Below are 22,251 nucleotides of genomic sequence, written 5' to 3' on the forward strand. Positions count from 1 at the left end.
TACACAGGTTCCAATGAAATTCAGGACGCCAAGCTCCCCCCACTCCCCAGCTCTTGAATTATTTAAAATAAACGTGTAGTGTAGTAGTTAAGTTTTAAAACGGTCCCTCAAAACTGGTTATTTAAGGTAAAGTCATTTATGAGCAATATATTTGTGGAGGTGATTTTCACCCTCTCAAACCGTCAGCGGAAAACTCTAGCCTGGATATCTATCAGTTGACGAGTTGGTTCTTCCAGTCTACCCAAACCAAGGCCAAGGGTTTATTCACCTCCTTTAGGTTTCTTACAGATAAATAATGTAGTGTGAGTCACAGAAAATGCTGAATCGCTGTAATTTCTATTGGTTTAAACAACAACAAAAAAATCTATACATTTAATTTCTCTTTCAGAAGAAACCTCGGCTCCCTGCCTCAGGCAGCCTTCTCCCATTCCTCCACCAACCCGTTAACTTTAATGTGGGAAACTAATTTGCACCCAACCTGTGAATGCCTTCACCTTCAGGGTAGAAGAAACACCGATTTTAATGCATTTTTGCAAATAAATCATTAGAGTTTAATCACACACGACTCTACACAGACACACTCCCATGATTTATTATCGTTGGGCTAGTTTCTTCCTCCCCCTGAGTGAGATAACTAATTTTGCTACGTGTGGTGTCTTAAACATAACTTCCTACGATGCAGATTTGTTTACTGATTATCTAAGACGATAGCGACGGTTACTAAGGCAATAACACTTTTCAGTCTTCACCTTTATTGCTTTTTGGGAAACAAACAAACAAACAAAAATCAAATAAGCAAGGACGCAAAACCAACACCAAACAAAAAATTGGCGGCGTGACAATCTACTCCCTCGGTACTCCTCTAACTCCTGGCAGTCTCTATCGATGCACTCGGAAGCTCGGCTGAGGCTGCCTGGCGCTGGAACCAGGAAGGCGGTGAGCTTAAACTGAACCAAGTTCGGAGGACGGCAGCGGCGCCCAGATTTGAAGGAAGGTTTTTTGGTCTGTGGCGCTTGCAAGTCAACGGGAGGCGTGAAGCCGGAGGCCAGGACCCAGGTGATGCCCGCATCCGGAACCTGGGAGGCAGCGGCTGCGGGCGCAAGGTTCCGAGGCCCTGCTCCGGCGAGAAGCGGCGCGGGGCCTGGCGCAGTCCGCGGGGAAGGCGACGTGGAGTGGGGGTGGAGGGGGTGGTGGGTGGCGGCCGCGAGGCGTGCGGAGCGGCGCAGCACGCATGCGCCCGGTACCTGGCGCTTTCTGACCCTGGAAGTCCAAGTTGGGGTGTTTGGGTGGTGGGTGCCTCTGGGGTACTGTGCGGTCGCAGGCCTCAAGCTAGGCCTTTAGTCTGGTGGTGGTGAGGAAGAGTTAACCAGCTCTAAATTCTCTTCATACCTAGACCACACCTCCATCTGCACCCCCAGTCTCTGGTCCTCCATCACTGCTTTTGGGTTTCTGTGCTCATCTTGCAGTGTGTTGGTGCTTCGTCACTAGCTATAGTAGGATGGAGCAAGAGGGAGGCTGCAACCTGGTGCACTCCACCCCACTCACTCTGCTGTCGGTACTTGAGATCCACCTCTTTCCCTCCCTGTCCCCCTTCCGCGCTCCCACTCTTGTTGAGAGAGAGATGGTGCTGGGTGAGGTGGACTTAACTTCCTTCACATATAAATATACTCGCTTTAAACCTTCAATTTCCTTGACCTCAGAATTTTTGGCCTTGTGGTCATATGACCACCTTTATGGGCTTCCTTAGGAGCACATGGCTGCCCTTGATCTCTGTTCACTTTGGTGAGAGGTTATAATGCACTACTTAGACATGTTGCGGACTCATGATTTTATATCAGCCTTAGCATAACTTCTATCTTAGAGGTTATACATATTTAAATGTACACTGGAAGCCTAAATTTTTTGTTGTTAATTGCGTTTTCAGAATTAGCACCAAACTATTCGAGTTTCAACTAAGTAGGTACTAGGTATTTACATAAATCAAATATTTTTTTCTGTTACAAAAAAGTATTCCAGCGCTCATCTAGACGTAAAAGCTCTAAGTGAGGGGAATATGTAGAATTATCAGGTTTAAGGATTTGAATATGGCAGGTGCGACCTTGTGGGGAACTGTGTATCCTGTCTAGCTTTAGAGTCTATAAATACTCACTTTCTTTACAAGCAAAGGAGATTTCCTGCCAAGTGGTAACACTTTACTACTGTTACGGTCTTCAATAAGAGAGCTAAAAATGTTTGAAATAGAAAAAAAAAATTAAAGGCAGCTGGTATGTATTAATTGGCCTTACCAGTTCCACCAGTCTTAGCAAAAAGTTGTGTTAAGAGTTGGAAAACTTCTGTAATGATTTTGTTACAGTAAATGTATAGATGAATTTTCTGCTTTCATTTTCAAACCATTGGGGAGAAATTCTTAGGACTGATAATGCTCTTTAAAAAAAGAGATACTAGTTTACAAATTTTTAATTATGATAGGTGTGTTTTTGACAGTTCTGTCTTTTTTGAAATTTGCTGTTATCTTAAATTAGAATTTTACCACAGTTCTTTTACTGTGTTTGCATGGCTTTGTACTTGTTTGTGGGTTTCTTCCTATGCTAAAATGCTATTAGCCCCATTTTTACTTTACCTTTTTGAGGTGGATTTCCCATTGACATGACTTTTTTTTTTAAGCCATGTGTCCAAGATTAAAAAATATAGTTTGATATACTAATGGATGAGTAGTAGAGAAATAATTATAAACTATGTTCTCTAGGAATCTTTTTCCCTCTACCTGTTTTCTGAAAAAGGCTAACTGCTTCATGTACCTTTATTAATAACTAGACAAAGGAACTACTTGTGTATACCTTTGAGCTTTCTTTTGAATGATCACATCTTGGCTTCATGTCTTCAGTAAGTCACTTGAACTTTTCAGTTAGGTGTTTTTGTAAATAGATGTCCTGTTGTAGTCATTACCTCTCCTGGTTTCACTTTGGTAGTGGGAGTATTTGGGGGAGGTTTGCAATCAGGAGACTGTAACCAGGAAGTACTAGAAGACAGAAGGGGGACAGAAAACCAAGAGTTGTAGGAGTTCATTCCTATAGTTGGGTTTTCTGTTTACAGGTATATTGAAAAATTGTTAGCTTGTGGGGCTCCTAAAAATCTCTGCTCAGTTCATTATTGCCCTTATCAGAAAGAGTTATTAATGTGTCTTTTCATGTACTATACCATACAGTGGAGTTAAGTATAAGGAGTTCTTTCTTACTAGGAGTGTGTAATATAAATTGACGACCTTGACTTGAATGAGCAAGTATATTCAATTGTATGCCAATGATATTATGGACAGCCAGAAGTGAGTATATATCTAGGGTGGTGAGTAGGAATTCAGTACCCATCATTGATGAAGAAGACAATTTTTGGATCTCTCAGTTCAGTTTTCTGAATAAATATTGGAAGTTAACTATAATAAGTGTAGGGGCTTCTGCAGTCTCTTGAGGATTGATTATACTTCAGAGTAATTTTTCTGAAGTGTAAATATGTTACTTGAAAATGTATTTATAGTTTGGTGACATGGTTTTTAAACTTTTTATTTAGTGTCTTTAAGGAGAGGCTTTATATCTACCATTAATTTTTCTGGGTTAAATGTAATCATTCTTCTATTATGGGTGAGTTATGTTGTTTGCAGTTAAAACAAAGGAAAATGTATACTTACCTCCAATTCTCTATTTTTTTTCCAGTCAACAATAAGATATGTAATTAAATCTGTGTCCTTTTTTTTTTGTCTACTTCTTTATGCTTTATGTGGGCACTTAATAAGCTGGACAAGAAAGGAGAATGGAAATAACTATAGATACCTTAGAGCAATGGTTCTCAAACTTTCTAGTTTTAGGATTCCTTTACACTTTTAGAAATTATTGTGGACTCCAAGAACTTTTATCTATATGGGCTATATCTGTAAATACTGCCTTACTAGCAATTACATGAGCAAATTTTGAATATTTATTAATCCACTTAAAAATAATAATAAGCCCATTACATGGTAACATAAATAAGACATTTGTATAGAAGTAACTATATTTTCCAGAACACACTTAGTGAGAAAAGTGACATTATTTTCCACTTTTGCAACCCTCTAATGTCTGGCTTAATAGAAGATGATTGGATTCTTATATCTGCCCCTGCGTTCCATTGTGATGAGTTGTTTTGATTGAAATATATAAAGAAAATCTGGGTTCACAAATATATGGTATTGGAAAAAAGTATTTTAATAGCCTTTGCTGATAATTACTTCTTTCATACTACACTAAAACTTGACAAGTAGTGGTTTCTTAAAGGTTAGTTGCAGTCTGGTTTTTGAAAACATGTCAATGACTTTGTAGTCTATCACATTAAAATCTATGGGTTTGTCTTATACTGTGAGTGGATTTTTTTTACCTAGGCATGATTCTGTGAGATCCTGAATTGGCCTATGGGAGAATAGTGGTTCACTGAGTTACGCATACCTTCTGAATTTTGAGTCTTTATTATGTAATTTAAAAAATTCACATTTTTGAATATCACCACCGATCTCAACACAGAAATTGTCAAGTACTGAGTGGGAAGCTGTCAGTCTCACGGTGGTGGATACAAGTTATCCTAAGTTCTAATTTTTGCTTAAGAGCTCAGATTTTATCATGGGTAACAAATAATGTCAGCTTTCCTTGAAATGAAAAAGTCTCTTCATTGGTTTTTGGGCAAATGTCTGCCTAATACCCAAGTCTGAATAGTCATAGTTAGTTTTTAGAGATAGTGTCATGATAAAAGCTTGTTCAATTTGAAATTTGTTTGTATTAACACTTTTTCTCAAAATCACCGTTATTCTTTAATATGCAGCAGTGGGTAAGTGTAGTTCCCATTTCATCATACAGAATATTAAAAAGATGTGTGTTCAAGGTTTAAAATTTATGAAGTTAATGATTTTTACTCTTCTGTCTAGGACATTCTTAAGTGAAACTGTCTTAAAAAAATTTCTTTTAAACTGTGTGTTGCAGTGAAGAATATAATGTCCACTACAGTAGTCATACAGTACAGTTTGGTGCCATTTCCTTGATTCCTGTTAAGGCACCAGCAGTTTTGTCTATTTTTAGTTTTATTTACATCATCAGTACAAAAGTCAACCCAGTGAAAAAGATAAATCATGTTTCAGTATTATAGTGAAAATAGTTTTGACCTCTTGGATCCTCTGAAAGGTTTTTAAGGACCCTCAGGGACCTACAGACCCCATTTTGAGAATTGCTGTTCCATTTCAAGCATAAGCTAGAGGGCAAGGATTTTTGTTTCTTGTTCTCTGATGTATCTCTTATACCTAAGCCCAATACCATCCTGAGACTTTATACCTATCTCTAGTGTTAGCTTTTCTGGATCTGGAACATCTTTTTGGTTTACTCTCTACTTTTGGTGGAGTACATCCTCTGGTAGTTTCCTAAGAAAGGGTGAATGCAAGGTATAATTTTGAGACTGCATATTTGAAAGTGTCTTTATTCTGATCTCTTACTAGATCAGTGATTGGGTTGAATATAGAGAGGTTGAAAGTCATTTTCACTTAGATATGTGAAGGCAAGTCTTTTTTGTTTTTTGTGTTGCTTTACACCATTTTTTTCTCTTAAGAAGTTTCTAGGATCTGTATATGACTGTTGTCTGTATTTTTCTGAGCTATGTGTGGTATATGTCTTTTTTTTTTTTTTTTAAAGATTTACTTATTTTAGAGAGAGAGCTTGCACATGAGCTGGGGGAAGGGCAGAGGGAGAAAGAATCCTCAAGCAAACTCCCCACTGAGTATGGAGCTTGAGGTGGGGAGGGGACCTCAGTTCCAGAATCTTGAGACCCTGAGCTGAAACCAAAAGTGGCCACTTACCTGACTAAGCCACCCAGGTGCCCCTGGTGTAAATCTTTTATTAATTCATTGTTCTGGGGATTTAAAGCAGTTGATATCCTTCAATTCTGGAAATTCTTTGGGTGTTTTTCTATATCTCCTTTTTGCATTCTTTTTTTATGAAATGCATATTGATTGGATATTGGATTTTCTAGATTGATCTTCTTTTACCTCCTGTTTTTTATCTTTTTCTTTCTCCTTTCTGTGAGTCCTTTGACCTTATGTTCTAACCCTATTGTATTTTTTTTATTACAAATTACCATTTGCTTATATTTAACGTTTTCCTGTTCTTTGAGTGTTCCTCCTATTCTTGTTTGCTGGATCATCTTCTCATGTGTTTCTGGGGATATTAACAGTAATTTTTTTGATGTCTCTTGTTTACTACAAGTTGCTTTTATTTTTCTGTTTTGGTTTCTGTCTCTTAGGATAAAGGCTTTCATCACGTGACTGTTTACCTTTCATTGTATAATTGCTAAAAAGTTTAAAAAGTTTACGGAGAAAAGTTTACTGTGTTTAAGGTTTGGGTTTGGTAACTGGTGGACTTGGTGATAGGGTGATTGGATAAGAGCCTGGCCTTTTTTCCCCGGGGGAGCTTCAAATATTTGTATACTTTTTTTGACTATTCAGTTTTTGCAAAGAATCCTTTTCCAGAATTCTTGGATCCAAGCACATTAGTGCTGCAGTATTTCCCATTAGATTGAAGACTTTCACTTTCCTTTAACTTTTAGTTTAGCATCTTTCTGCCCTCTTTTACTGTGTGCCTGGACCTCTGCTTATTGTTTCATTATTTTCCTTAAAAAAAAACCCCTCACCTTTCCTGCTGGGTTTGGGGAGGAGTAATCACTTGTCTGGTTTGGGTCAGGGAAGGGGCCTGGGCGATTACTTCTTTTACAGATTTTCAACTCCTCTGTGTTTTAGTCTTGACCTGTTGTGCTGGCTATGGTATCTGGTGTCTCAAATTCCTGAGCCTTTCTGATTTTTGCTGGGTGAATTGGCTTTTCTCTTGTTGCAATTCTCTGCAGTTGTGTGATATTCAGCTTTCTTAGCTCTAGATCCTCCATCTGTTTTTCATTTGCTGAAAATTTATTGACATATCTTGTCTACTGTTCCTGTTGTTTTCTCTTTTAGTCTCTTAATTCTTGTGAATTTAAACTTTTTTATCCTTTCACACTCATTTTAGTATTTTTTAACCAGATAAGAAGATTATAATAAAAACTCATCTTATTTAAATGTTTATTTATGGGTAAAGAAAATTCTTAACTGTCTAAAGATGAAAACAAGAAAGGAAGGAAAAGCCAGGATATAGGAAAACTTAGGTGATTGTTATAACTCAGTTATGTATACATTCTTTAATGGAAATATACAGATGTTATATATATGTGTAAATATTTAAATATGTATATATGTACATTTATATTATCTATATATGTATAATTTCATAATCATAGAATTTTGAAGCTGGAAAGGGTCATGGTGATCTTTTAACCTGTGCAGTGTCATTTTTCAGTGAGGAAGCTGGTTTAGCTACACTAGTGATTTACTGAAAGTTTCAAAACCAAGTCTTTCCAATATTTTGTTAACTGTAAAATGTTAGAACTGTGAACATCTTAGAGGTTCCTAACTAGATTTAAAGTCTAATTCTGGTTCTAGGTAAATAACTTAGAATTTTGGATTAGTCCTGACAGCAATTTTCAAGTGGTATTGTATTAGAGTTAGGGAGGGGAATGCCTCATCTGACCGTTCTGAAAACAAAGCTGTAATTTAACATATTGCTTTGTTTATAGTAATGATATTAATTTATTTTGAATAAATATTAAAGGGAAACAGATTTTTATTTATCTGATCCATTAACGGTTTATCTTAATCATTATATACGATGGATCTTGCTTTTATGTGATATTGAAAGATAGCTAATAACTATTTTGTTAAAATAAGTGAGATTGCATATGAAACTCTTTATAAAGGCTAACTTTAAAGTAAGATAAGTAAGCTTCTTATCAACTAAGTTAATTCTTAGGTATAAAAACCTTAAGTTCTTTTTCTGTAGTTTTTTTTTCCTTTTATATACTAAATATACAAGCCTTATAGCCTTATAAGCCTTACCATAGCCTTATAGAAAATAGTGTAAAATAAAATAATTACCCAGTTTCATCACTTCAGTATTATCAGTTAGTTTGGGGGCAGTTGGTTGAGTCGGTGGCTCAGGTTAAGAGTCTGCCTTCGGTTTGGTTTATGATCCCAGGGTCCTGGAATTGCTCCACATCAGGCTCCCTGTTCAGTGGGGAGTCTGCTTCTCCCTCTGCTTCTCCCTCTCCTTCTGCTTTTCCTTTCCATTTGTGTTCTCAGTCTCTCTCTCAAATAAATAAAATTTTTAAAAAATTACCAGTTATTTTCAATTTTGCTGTTACTCATATGTACACATATATATGTGTGTATGTATATATATGTGTGTGTGTGTGTGTATGTACATACATATATATATGGAGGAGGAGCGGAGAGAGAGTGAGAGAGAGGATCTTAAGCAGGCTCCACACCCAGTACAGAGCCTGACGTAGGGCTTGATCTCACAACCCTGAGATTGTGACCTGAGCTAAAATCAAGAGTTAGACACTTAACTGATTGAGCCACCAGGCGCCTCTTATAGGTACATATTTTCATAAATTGTAGTCTCTGTAGATATGGTTTTAATAATGTTATAATGAATATAGTTTCCTTTTGAGAAAAACTTTGCAGATAAATTCTTAGAAATAGTATTGCTTTGTCAAAAAAAATCATCATTTTTATGACTCTCTTTAAATTGCTTAATTACTTTCTGGAAGGATTATCTCATCACTTTATATAGGAACGAGCAGTGTGCTGAATTGACTGACTTTACAATAACCTCATCAACTTTAGTACTTTATATATTTTTTAAAGATTTTATTTTTTTATTTGACAGAGCACAAGTAGGGAGAGTGGAAAAGAGAGAAGCAGGCTCCCCTCTGGGCAGGGAGCCCAATACAGAGCTGGATCCCAGGACCCTGAGATCATGACCTGAGCCAAAGGCAGATGCTTTAGTGACTGAGCCACCCAGGTGTCCCCAACTTTAGTAGTGCAGTGACCATTTCCTCCCTCCCTCAGATTTCACTAATGAAATGGTGATAGTGCATTATTTCAGTTTGCACTTTGTTGATGACTAATGAGGTTTTATCCATTTAAAATTTAGAACTTTTAGTTCGAAAAATATAACTCTAAAAGATAGTAAAATACTTTTTATATTTAAGGAATGTGTAAATAAAGGATTATTGGTTGATCCCTAAACCAAGTAGTCCCTAAACCAAGTATTATATAAGTAAGGATAAGTGCAACTTAAAAGAAAATTATTATAATGAGCTGTTCTCAGGATTGACTCTTGAGAGACATTTGGAAAAGTTATGGATACATTTAAATAGTGCGTGAATTTTAAAAACTGTTAATTGATAATCCTCAAAGACTGTACTAGAGCAATTTCTCATGTCTTGTCAATAAGCCAAGTACATTTAAAGTTTTACTTTAAATGAGACCCTTTAAATTCTTACAAAGTTCTACAATAATTATTATGTTGAATTTCATCCATTGTGCCATTGGGCTAGAACTAATTTTCTTTGAATTTGAACTTAGAAATGGGACGCCGGTCTTCAGATACTGAAGAAGAAAGCAGAAGCAAGAGAAAAAAGAAACACCGTAGACGGTCATCTTCAAGTAGTTCTTCAGATAGTAGAACATACAGCCGAAAGAAAGGTGGAAGGAAATCAAGGTCAAAGTCAAGATCTTGGTCCAGAGATCTTCAGCCTCGTTCTCATTCATATGATAGAAGGTGATTTTCATAATTTTCTTTTGTACAGTAATGAGAATAACATTCTTTGGAGTTCATATGTTTTCGTACTTTTAATTTTTCTAGGTGAAACATTTTTTCTTTTAGTAGTTACATATTTATGAGGGTTAAGTCCCAACCTAAAAGGTTTTTTTTGTTTTTGTTCTTGTTTTTCATTTTTACTTTTTTATTTGAGTATGTCGTATTAGTTTCAGATTTATATTTTAGCGATTTGACAAATTTATAAATTATGCTATGTTCACAGGTGTAGCTCCCATCTGTCCCATTACATTGCCATTACAGTATCATTGACTGTATTCCTTAGGCTCTGCTTTTTATTCCTATGCTTTACTCATTTCATTACTGGAGGCCTATATTTCCCTTTCTCCTTAACCCATTTGGTCCAACACGTCCCTCCTCCAAAGGTTTTCCTTTTTGTAAGGCCCAATTCACATGTCTAGTGTCTTCTTCCTTTGTCATTCTTTGTAGATGTTAACTAGTATAGTTCTCATAACATATTATCTGATAATATTTGAAGGATTGTATCCACTGAGCACCCCTAATGTTTTAATTGGTAGCTGATCCAGTCACTAAGTTATGAATCAGTCATCTGACTCTTCAAGAAGAATAACTTTTCCTCTGTTTGCTTCTAGGAAGGATTGAGAAGTAGTAAAAATGAGGTGATTCTTTAGAATCTAGATGATTTCTCTTTAATGCCTGTAAAATTTTTTTTTTTAATTTCATTTATTTATTTGAAAAAGAGAATGAGAGAGAGAACACGAGCAGGGTGAGGGGAAGAGGGAGAAGCAGACTCCCTTTTGAGCAGGGAGCCCAATGTGGGGCTTTATCCCGGGACCCTGAGATCATGACCTTAGCTGAAGGCAGATGCTTAACTGACTGAGCCACCCAGGTTCTCATAAACACTTTTTTATACAAATGACACTTGATTATATTTTATTTCAGACGCAGGCATCGATCAAGCAGTAGCTCTTCTTATGGCTCTAGAAGAAAACGAAGTCGAAGTCGTTCAAGGGGTCGAGGGAAATCCTATAGAGTTCAGAGATCTAGGTCAAAAAGCAGAACAAGAAGGTAAGTCATATCAGATATTTATGGCTTTGTAACAGACTATTTCCAAACTTAGTGATATAAAGCAACAGTCACTTCTGTTCTCATAACTTTATGATTTTGACTGAGTTCAGCTGGTGGTTCTTTTGCTAGTTTCCTCTGGGGTCACTCATCATCATTGGCTTCTCATCCTCTAGTAGGCCGGCCTGGGCTTTTTCACATGATGGAGGAAATTTTTGAAGAATGTAAGTGGAGAAGCTGTAAAATCTTTCAAGATCTTGCCTCTGTGTGTATTGGGATGAGTTTGTGTCTCCCGTAAGTTCATATGTTGAAGTCCTAACCCACAATATAACTATATTTGAACATAGGGTTGTTATTGGAGGTATTTAAGGTTAAGGTTAAATGAGGTCATAGGGTGGAGCTTTAATCCTCTAGGCCTTAAATGAAGAGGAAGGGAGAGACTTCTGTCTCTGTGAGTCTGCACTCAGAGAAAAGGCGACTTGAAGACTGTGAAAAGATGGGTATTTATAATTTTTTTCAGCCAGGAAGGCAGCCCTCACCAGGAATCACATCAGCTTGCATCTTCATTTTGTACTTAAAGCCTCCAGAGCTGTGAAAGATAAATTTCTGTTGTTTTAGCTGTCCAGTCTGCAGTATTTTCTTATCACAGCCAGAACAGACTAATACACAGCTAGACTATTATACTAATACACAGACTAATACTCTGTGCTCAAGGGTCAGTAATAAAGAGAATAGCCTATCTGGAGTCAGTTGTACGTTTGGGCAATGGCAGAAATTTTGGTTGAGTAGGACGGGGATTATGGTATTGATGGTCGATAAAGGGAGGCATTCAGAAATTATTGAAGGTTTTTGAGCAGAAGAATGTTAGGATGAAAAGCAGATCAGTTTCTTTTGTCTGCTTAATTCTTCGTACTACTATTAGGCTTTACTTGTGGGAGTATATTAGCAGCCTGGTTTTGTTATTTAGGGCACAAAATTTTATAATTCACCATGTGAATCTGAAGTTGGTTAAGAGCAGTGAAGTTCAAATGTTTAGGTTTCTGGCCTTGTGTTATTTGGCCTCAGCCTCCTGTCATTTGTCATACTCCATGGCTAAGCCACTCTTGTGTTAGATGCCTTTTTTTCCATTCACGTACCCGATTTGCTAGCTTTGTTTCTTTAAGCATGCTCTTTTTTCCCCTTTCTTACAGTATCTGTACTTTATGAAACCTTCTTATCCTTTAATGTTTAGTTCTATTTAACCTTTAATTCTTTCTCAATCCTTTCTTGATTTTTCACTCCCAAGTCAAGTTTAATCCCTCTTTTTTTGACCCCCCATCACATGTGGCTCCTGATTTTTAGCAATTATATTTTGAATATTGTGTTTTGATTTTCTCATATATTGTAAATTCTTGAAGTATGGGGGTCCTCTTATTACCTAGCAAAATGCCTTGCTGGTAAACATTCCTTGGTTTGAGTGAATGTTTAATTGGGGGAAATGAAGTTAGGTAGAGTGTTTGGTTTTGTAGCAAGAAAATGTTTTATTATTTTATTGATTTGTAGAAGGAAAGCTTTATTTTGGTTGTATTGATTTGTCTAAAAAGAGGCTGATTATCAGAAAACAACTTCAACTGAAGTTTCCCAGCAGTGGGAACAAAAATAATAATTTATGCTTTTTATGGCCTTTTTTAGTTTATAAAGTATTTTCTCATATACTCCCATATATCGTCACCTGTATCAGTCATTTATAGCTTGATTCCAAGCATCAGGGTTTTAACAGAGGGAACTTTTGTAACCACTGGAAGACTCCAGGCAATTAGGGAAGCTGTCACTGATTATTTTAACTTGAAGCATGGCAGCTGGTTGTTTGCTCAGAAGCCACTGGAAGTTTTAAGTACTCTCCTAGTTTGTAGCACCGAAGTGAGTGGTTCTCAGGATACTCACCTGGAAGCTGTTTTTCTGCCCAATTATCTACTTAAAACTGTCTCCAAAGGGGAATCTGGAAATGTTAATTGCTTTTCCTTTGCAATGCAAAGAAGACCTTAAAAAGAGTAGCAGTGGTATCTAGTCAACTACAAACTATTTAGGGTAATATGCATTTAGTAGATTGAGTTTTGTAACTCTGTTAAGGTGCCATGCACAGTAATACCTTTATTTTGTATATTGGAAAACAAATTCAGAGGTTTATTCAAAACAGCAATTTCTCCACCTTTTGCATCAATACGTTGGCATTTAACTATGGTAACTAATCAGAAGTCACTGAAAAGTCTAAAATTTTGAGAAAATACATGCCCTATACACATATTATTTTGGAAAGTATATTTTAAGAATTAAATGAGTTTAATCTTGGTTTAACAATAAAATTGAACTCATTCCTTGAGTTTACCAAGGCTATAATTTAAACAGGGAAGATGAAAGTAGTGAGTTTTTCAAAGAAAAAAATACTGTATGATTCTAAATCTGAAGCTATGTTGTTAGTGATCTCTGCTTTTTAATAGAAATGAGTGATTTCAGTTGTGTTAAGTCAAAACTTCAGAAAACGTTACGTATGTAAAAAATTCTTGAAAGATAAAGCGTGTTCTAGGAGATGGCAGGAAGGAAGTCAAATGTGTGAAGTTTGCTGCAGTTTCTAGGGATAAGTTATAGAGTAAGCAGGTGGTTATAATTTTTATTTTAATATAATTTTTATGTTCTCAAAGTATTCACGTTGTGACACATAATGCTTCCTTTTGCAACAGTGAAGAATCTGCTCCTGTTATCTACAGTACATTTACTTACTTCTTTGTTCTAGAGTACACAGAAAGTAGTTTCAGAATTGCTGATATATACCCCTGTAAAAAACAAACACAGAGTCAATAATTAAAAAAAAAAAAGATTTATGTATTTATTTTTAGAGAGAAATAGAGCAAGAACATGTGCGCGCACAAGCTGGAGGAGCAAAGGGAAAGAGAGAGAATCTTAAGCAGACTCCCTGCTGAGCATGGAGCCTGGCTTAGGGTTCAGTCTCAGGGCCCTGAGATCATGACCTGAGTTGAAAACAAGAGTTGGATGCTAAACTGACTGTGCCACCCAGGCGCCCCTAGAGTCAATAATTTTTTATGCTTTTTATCTTTACTGTGGGGGTGCTATATAGTTTTCTTTTTCACTTCACTATGGTTAGTTTCTTCAAAGACTTAGTTTTGTTTGTTTTTGTTTGTATTTCATACTGTTTTTTTATCCTGCTAAATTTAAAACTTTTATTTGTCCCCCCTTTATTTTTTTTATTTTTAATTTCGTTATGTTTATTTATTTTTATTAATCTCTGTACCCAACATGGGGCTCGAACTCACCATCCTGAGACCAAGAGTTGCATGCTCTACTGACTGAGGCAGCCAGGCCCCCTTCCTCCCTTTATTTTAGTAGGTGAAACATTAATATGGTTCCAACAGACAGTACTGTACTAAAAAGGTATACCAGAGAAATAGCACTTCCCTTTCTCCTTTTTAATCCTAACCGCTGTGTGGGTAACTAATCCCATTTGTGTTTTAGCTTTCCACTGTTTCTTTTTAAACAAAACAGCATTATATCCGTGGCATAATGTAGATATTCTTTTGTACTTCGCTCTTTTTGTTTACTAATATATCTTGGAAAGCACTCCATGTCCATTAATAATAATCTTTCTCTCTCTTTTTTTTTCTTTTCAGTAGCTGCTTAGTTTCTCATTGTGTGGCTATATCCTAATTAGTTTAGTTTCTCTCCTAGCTGTGCACATTAAGGATACTTTCCATATTCTGTAGTTACTAAAAAGCTGCCATTGGATAACCTTGTACATGAGTATTTTTGTATTCCTGGAGGTATCTTTTCACGGTAAATTCCTAGAAATAGGATTGCTAGATAAAAAGGTAAATATGTTGGGGTGCCTGGGTGGCTCAGTGGGTTAAGCTGCTGCCTTCAGCTCAGGTCATGATCTCAGGGTCCTGGGATCGAGTCCCGCATCGGGCTCTCTGCTCGGTGGGGAGCCTGCTTCCCTCTCTCTCTCTCTGCCTGCCTCTCCATATACTTGTGATTTCTCTCTGTCAAATAAATAAATAAAATCTTAAAAAAAAAAAGGTAAATATGTTTAAAGTTTTGCCAAATTCCTATCAGTAATGTATCCTGTTTCTTCACAGGCTTATCAATAGAATGTGTTTTCCTGTTACATGTTTCCTAATCTGCTAGTGAAAAGTTTTTTGCTTTTATTTTAAATTAACATATAATGTATTCTTTGCTTCAGGGTTACAGGTCGGTGATTCATCAGTCTTACACAACTCATAGCCCTCACCACAACACATACCCTCTCCTCTCTCCATCACCCAGCCACCTCATCTGTCACCCTTCTCCATTCCAGCAACTCTCAGTTTATTTCCTGAGATTAAGAGTCTCTTATGATTTGTCTCCCTCTTTGGTTTTGTCTTGTTTCATTTTTTCCTTCTCTTCCCCTATGATCCTCTGCCTTGTTTCTCAGCTTCCACATATCAGTGAGATCATATAATATTGTCTTTCTCTGATTGACTTATTTCACTTAGCATAATACTCTCTAGTTCCATCCACATTATTGCACGTGGCAAGATTTCTTTCTCTTTTTTGATGGCTGCATAATATTCCATTGCACATATATGCAACATCTTTTTTAATCTGTTCATCTGTTGATGGACATCTAGGTTCTTTCCATAGTTTGGCTGTTGTGGACATTGCTGCTATAAACACCGGGATGCATGTACCCCTTTGGGTCACTACATTTGTATCTTTGGGGTAAATACCCAGAAGTGTAATTGCTGGGTCATAGGGTAGCTCTATTTTCAACTTCTTGAAGAAACTCCATACTGTTTTACAGAGTGGCTATACCAGCTTGCATTCCCATCAACAGTGTAAGAGGGTTCCCCTTTCTCCTTATCTTCACTAACACCAGTTGTTTCCTGACTGGTTAATTTTAGCCGTTCTGACTGGTGTGAGATAGTATCTAATTGTGGTTTTGATTTGTATTTCCATGATGCCGAGTGATATTGAGTACTTTTTCATGAGTCTCTTGACCATTTGGATGTCTTCGCAGAAATGACTGTTCATGTCCTCTGACCATTTCTTGATTGGATTATTTGTTCTTTGGGTGTTGACTTTGAGAGGTTCTTTATAGATCTTGGATACTACCCCTTTATCTGATACATTACTTGAAAATATCTTCTCCCATTCTGTTTTTTCATTTTGTTGACGGTTTCCTTTGCCGTGCTAAAGTTTTTGATTTTGATGAGATCCCAATAGTTCATTTTTGCTGTTGTTTCTCTTGCCTTTGGTGATGTGTCTAGGAAGAAGTTGCTGTGATGTGAGGTTGAAGAGGTTGCTACCTGTGTTCTCCTCAAGGATTTTGATGGATTCCTGTTTCACATTGGGGTCTTTTATCCATTTAGAGTCTATTTTTGTGTGTGGTATAAGCAAATGGTCCACTTTCATTCTTTGGCATGTGGTTGTACAGTTTTCCCAACACAATTTTTGAGGAGACTGTCTTTTTTCCATAGGGCATTCTTTCCTGTTTTGTCAAATGTTAGTTGACCATAGAGTTGAAGGTCTATTTCTGGGCTCTCTATTTTGTTGCATTGATCTATGTGTCTGTTTTAGTGCTAGTACCATACCATCTTGATGATTACAGCTTTGTAATACAGCTTGAAGTCCATAATTGTGATGCCATCAGGTTTGGTTTTCTTTTTCAACATTCCTCTGGCTATTCGGAGTCTTTTCTGGTTCCATATAAATTTTAGGATTATTTGTTCCATTTCTTTGAAAAAAGTTGATGGGATTTTGATAGGGATTGCATTAAATGTGTGGATTGTTTTAGGTAGCATAGACATTTTCACAATATTAGTCCTTCCAATCCATGAGCATGGAATGTTTTTCCATTTCTTTGAGTCTTCCTCAGTTTCTTTCATGAGTACTTTATAGTTTTCTGAGTACAGATTCTTTGCCTCTTTGGTTAGATTTATTCCTAGGTATTGTATGGTTTTGGGTACAGTTGTAAATGGGATCAACTCCTTAATTTCTGTTTCTTCTCTTTCTTCTTTCTTGTTGTTGGTGTACAGAAATGCAACTGATGTGTTGATTTTATATCCTGCCACTTTACTGAATTCCTGTACAAGTTCTAGCAGTTTTGGTTTGGTGTCTTTTGGGTTTTCCACAAAAAGTATCATATTGTCTGCAGTGAGTGAGAGTTTGACTACTACTTTGCTGATCCAGATGCCTTTTATTTATTTTTTTGTTGTTGTCTGATTGCTGAGGCTAGGACTTCTAGTACTGTATTGAACAGCAGTGGTGATAGTGGACATCCCTCCTGTGTTCCTGACCCTAGGGGAAAAGCTGTCACTTTTTCCCCATTGAGAATGATACCAGCTGTGGGTTTTTTATAGATGGCTTTTATGATATTGAGGTATGTACCTTTCATCCCTATACTGTAAAGAGTTTTTTTTTTTTTTGTTTTGTTTATTTGACAGAGAGAGATCACAAGTAGGCAGAGAGGCAGGCAGAGAGAGAGAGAGGAGGAAGCAGGCTCCCTGCTGAGCAGAGAGCCCGATGCAGGGCTCGATCCCAGGACCCTGAGATCATGACCTGAGCCTAAGGCAGCGGCTTAACCCACTGAGCCACCCAGGCGCCCCCTGTAAAGAGTTTTAATCAAGAAAGGATGCTGTATTTTGTCAAATGACTTTTTGGCATCTATTGAGAGTATCATATGGTTCTTGTTCTTTCTTTTATTAACATGGTTTATCACATTGATTGGGCGATGTTGAACCAACCAGGAATAAAACCCATTTGGTTGTGGTAAATATCCTTTAATGTACTCTTGGATCCTATCAGCTAGTATTTTGGTGAGAATTTTTGTATTCATGTTTATCAGGGATATTAGTCTGTAATTCTCCTTTTTGATGGGTTCTTTGTCTGGTTTTGGGATCAAGGTAATGCTGGTCTCATGAAATGAGTTTGAGAGTTTTCCTTCCATTTCCATTTTTTGGAACAGTTTTAGAAATAGGTATTAATTCTTCTTTCAGTGTTTGTTAGAATTCTCCTGGGAACCATCTGGCCCTGGGCTCTTACTTGTTGGGAGATTTTTGATGACTGGTTCAATTTCCTTGCTGTTATGGGTCTGTTCAGGTTTTCTATTTCTTCCTGGGTCAGATTTTATAGTTGATACATCTCTAGGAATGTGTCCATTTCTTCCAGACTGTCAAATTTGCTGGCGTATAGTTGCCCATAATATGTTCTTATAATTGTTTGTATTTCTTTGGTGTTGGTTGTGATCTCTCCTCTTTCATTCATGATTTTATTAATTTGGGTCCTTTCTCTCACTCTTTCTCTCTCCTTTTTTAATAAGTTTGGCCAAGGGTTTATCAGTCTTATTAATTCTTTCAACGAACCAGCTCCTAGTTGTTTCAGTCTGTTCTACTGTTCCTTTGGTTTCTATTTCATTGGTTTCTGCTGTGATCTTTATTATTTCTTTTCTCCTTCTGTGTTCAGGCTTTCTTTGCTGTTTTTTCTCCAGCTCCTTTAGGTTGTGTACTTGAGACCTTTCTTGGTTCTTGAGAAGAACGTGTATTGCTATATACTTTTCTCTTAGGACAGCCTTTGTTGCATCCCAAAGATTTTGAACATTTGTTTCCATGAACTTTTAAAATTCATCTTTAATTTACTGGTTGATCCATTCATTCTTTAGAAGGATGTTCTTTAGCCTCCATATATTGAGTTTGTTCCAACCTTCCTCTTGTGCTTGAGTTCTAGTTCCAAAGCACTGGGGTCTGACAATGCACAGGGAGTGATCCCAGTCTTTTGGTACCAGTTGAGACCTGATTTGTGACCCAGGATGTGAACTATTCTGGAGAATATTTCATGTGCCCTAGAGAAGAATGTGTATTCTGTTGCCTTGGGTTGGAATGTTCTGGATATATCTTTGATGTCCATCTGGTCCAGTGTGTCATTTAAAGCCCTCATTTCCTTGTTGATCTTTTGCTTAGACAATCTGTCCATTTCAGTGAGGAGAGTATTAATGTCCCCTAGTAGTATTGTATTATTGTCAATGTGTTTCTTTGATTTTGTTGTTAATTGGCTTATATACTTGGCAGCTCACATGTTAGGGGCATAGATATATAGATTTATTGATACTAAAATTGTCAGATCTTGTTGCATACATTCTTTAAGTATAATATAGTGTCCTTTCTCATCTCTTATTATAGTATTTGTTTTAAAATGTAATTTTAGATTAGGATTGGCACCCCAGCTTTCTGTTGGTGTCTATTAGCATGGTAAATGTTTTTCCACCCCCTCACTTTAAATATGAAGGTGTCATTGGGTCTAATATGAGTTTCTTTCAGACAGTATATTGATGGGTCTGGTTTTTTTATCCATTCTGATACCCCGTGTCTTTTGATTGGGACATTCAGCACATTTACATTCACGGTGACTATTGAAAGATAAGAATTTAGTGCCATTATATAGCTTGTAAGGTGACTATTACTGTATATTGTCTCTGTTCTTTCTGGTCTATGTTACTTTTAGACTTTTTTTTGCCTAGAGGAGCCCTTCCAATATTTCTTGTAGGGTTGGTTTGGTGATCACAAATTCTTTTAGTTTTTTTTGTCTTGGAAGCTTTTTATCTCTCCTTCTATTTTCAATGACAGCCTAGCTGAATATAGTTTTCTTGGCTGCATATTTTTCTCGTTTAATGCTCTGAATATATCATGCCAGTCCTTTCTGGCCTGCCAGGCCCCTGCGGATAGGTCTGCTGCCTATCTAATGTTCCTACCGTTTTAGGTTGCAGACCTTTTTTCCCAAGCTGCTTTCTGGATTTTCTCTGTTTCTGAGACTTATAACTTTTACTATTAGATGATAGGGTATTGACCTATTTATATTGATTTTGAAGGGCGTTCTCTGTGCCTCCTGGATTTTGATGCATCTTTCCTTCTGCAAATTAGGGATGTTCTCCACTATTATTTGCTCCAATATCTCTTCTGTCCATCTCTCTTTCTTCTTCTTCTGGGATCTCATTTATTCTAATATTGTTTTGCCTTAATGGTATCACTTATCTCTCGAATTCTCACCTTGTGATCCAGTAGTTGTTTATCTCTTTCTCAGCTTCTTTCTTCTCTTTCATTTGGTCTTCTATATCACTAATTCTCTCTTCTGCCACATTTATCCTAGCAGTTAGAGCCTTTATGTTTGATTGCACCTCATTAATAGCCTTTTTGATTTTGACTTGGTTCAATTGTACTTCTCCAGAAAGGGATTGTCTAGTATCTTCTGTGCTTTTTTCAAGACCAGCTAGCATCTGTATAATCATCATTGTGAGTCTAGTTCCAACAGCCTACTAATGTCTGTATTGATTAGGTCCCTGGCAGTCCATACTGTGTCTTGTCTTTTTTTGAGGTGAGTTTTTCCATTTTGTCATTCTGTCCAGAGAAAAATAGATCGCTGAGAGAAAAACATGTTAAAAGGGTAACAGCAACCCCAGAAAAATATACACTAAACAAATCAGAAGACACCTAAAACCGGGGGGAAGAGAAGGAAAAAAAGAATATGATCAGGCTGGTGAATAGAACAGAGCCACACACTAGATTTTGGGTGTATCTTGGCCTTTTAGAAGAAACTGCTTCCTACAATTTTAAAGAAAACTTTATATATATACACAAAAATAAGGATAAATACAATGAAGTGATGGAATATGGCTTTAAAATGAAAATTTAAAAAGATTTTAAAAAAGTAATTGATCAGAGATGATGTTAGTTGAAAAAGGTAAGAAGAAAATTTCAAAAAAAGAAAAAAGAAAAGGGACAGAATGTAATCAGGCAGGTGAATAGAACAAAGCCATACACTAGATTTAGGACATATTTTGGTCAGTTAGAGGAAACTGTATCCCAAAATTTTAAAGAAAGAAAAAAATCTATATATCTTAAAAAGAAAGTTAAATACAATGAACGAATAGAATATGACTGTAACAATGAAAATTTAAAAAAAATTTTAAAGAGCAATTGATAAGGTATAGGTTGAAAATGGAAAGAAAAATATTAAAAAAAGAAATAGAAAAAAAAAAAGAACATTTAAAAATTAACTTTGAGAGACCAAAGAATGATGGAGAAAAAGCCATGAATTCTATGTGCTGTATTCCCCTAGCACTGGAGTTTTGGAGTTCTCATTGATGGGTAAATTTGGTCTTGGCTGGATGTTCTTTCTGACCTTCTGGGGGAGGGGCCCATTACAGTGATTCTCAAATGTCTTTGCCAAAGACATAATTGCACCGCCCTTGCCAGGGGCCAGGCTACCTAATCTGCTTGGGTTTGCTCTCGGAAGCTTTTATTGGAGGATGAGAATGAAAAGGGTGGTCTCCCAATCTCCATCCCCGGTTTATGGCAACCTGGAGCTGAAATCCCACTCCTAGGCTCTGTCTTTGAAGCTGGCTTCCCTGCTCTGATACCTAGAAGTTCTCCCACACTTAGGTACCCCGTCTTTCTGTGACAGCCAAGGATCCTGAGACCACACTGTGCCAGCAAGGGTTCCATCCCCCACTTAGCCACTGGATCAATGTTCCTCAGTGGAGCAGACTTTTAAAAGTTCTGATTTTGTGCTCCACTGCTTTATCACTTGTGGGAGCTGGTTGATGGAAGCTCATTCCTCTCCCACCGTCAGTTTTCTGGTATATTGGCTGGGATTCACTTCTACGCACCTCCTATCTTCCAGAAAGTGGTCTCTTTTCTGTTCATGGAGTTGTTGCTATTCTTTTCTTTGATTTCCTATTGAGTTCGTGGCTGTTCAGAATGGTTTGCTAACTAGCTAGCTGAATTCTTGGGACTAGAAGAAATTTAGGTCTCCTACTCTCCCTGCCATTTTGCTCAACCTCCTGAGAAATGGTTGTAATGCAGTTTTGGTTTTCATTTTTTTTTTTTTTAAGATTTATTTATTTGACAGAGAGAGATCACAAGTAGACAGAGAGGCAGACAGAGAGAGAGAGAGAGATAGAGGGAAACAGGCTCCCTGCTGAGCAGAGAGCCCGACCCTGAGATCATGACCTGAGCCGAAGGCAGAGGCTTAACCCACTGAGCCACCCAGGCGCCCCTGGTTTTCATTTTTTATCATAAGTGAGTTTGAACATCTTTTTATATGTTTGGGGCCATTTTTCTATTGTTTTTGTGAGTAAATTTTCTCTTCATGTCTTTTGGGTTTTTGGTATTGTTTAAATTTTTTTAAATTTTAGAGTTACTTACTCAGTAGATTAACCCTTTAGATGTAATACATATGGCAAATATTTTCTCTTAGTTTTTCAGTTGTCTTTTGTGTTTGTTCATGCTATTTGTTCGCCATGCAGAAGGTTTTTATGCAATCAGATATATCACTCAATGCTTCTTTCCTTCATTTTTTTATATTCAGAATATGGAGAAATTCCTTGCTTCCATCCAGATAAAGGGATATTTACTGATGATATTTTTTTATT

General features: G+C 36.9%; 1 protein-coding gene across 1 annotated transcript in view; it reads left to right on the forward strand.

Annotated features, from left to right (window-relative positions):
• The window catches only part of RSRC1 (arginine and serine rich coiled-coil 1), a 430,058-nt gene that overhangs the window by 3,308 nt on the left and 404,499 nt on the right, over positions 1 to 22,251 (forward strand). The window contains exons 2-3 of the mRNA XM_045088558.1: positions 9,521 to 9,716; positions 10,677 to 10,802. Coding sequence (XP_044944493.1) covers positions 9,523 to 9,716; positions 10,677 to 10,802 — 320 coding nt within the window. The 5' untranslated portion in view covers positions 9,521 to 9,522. The remainder of the gene's footprint in view (positions 1 to 9,520; positions 9,717 to 10,676; positions 10,803 to 22,251) is intronic.

Source organism: Mustela putorius, unplaced genomic scaffold, assembly GCF_011764305.1.
Source record: "Mustela putorius furo isolate JIRA1106 unplaced genomic scaffold, ASM1176430v1.1 tig00003834_pilon_pilon_pilon, whole genome shotgun sequence".
Taxonomy (NCBI): Eukaryota; Metazoa; Chordata; class Mammalia; order Carnivora; family Mustelidae; genus Mustela; species Mustela putorius.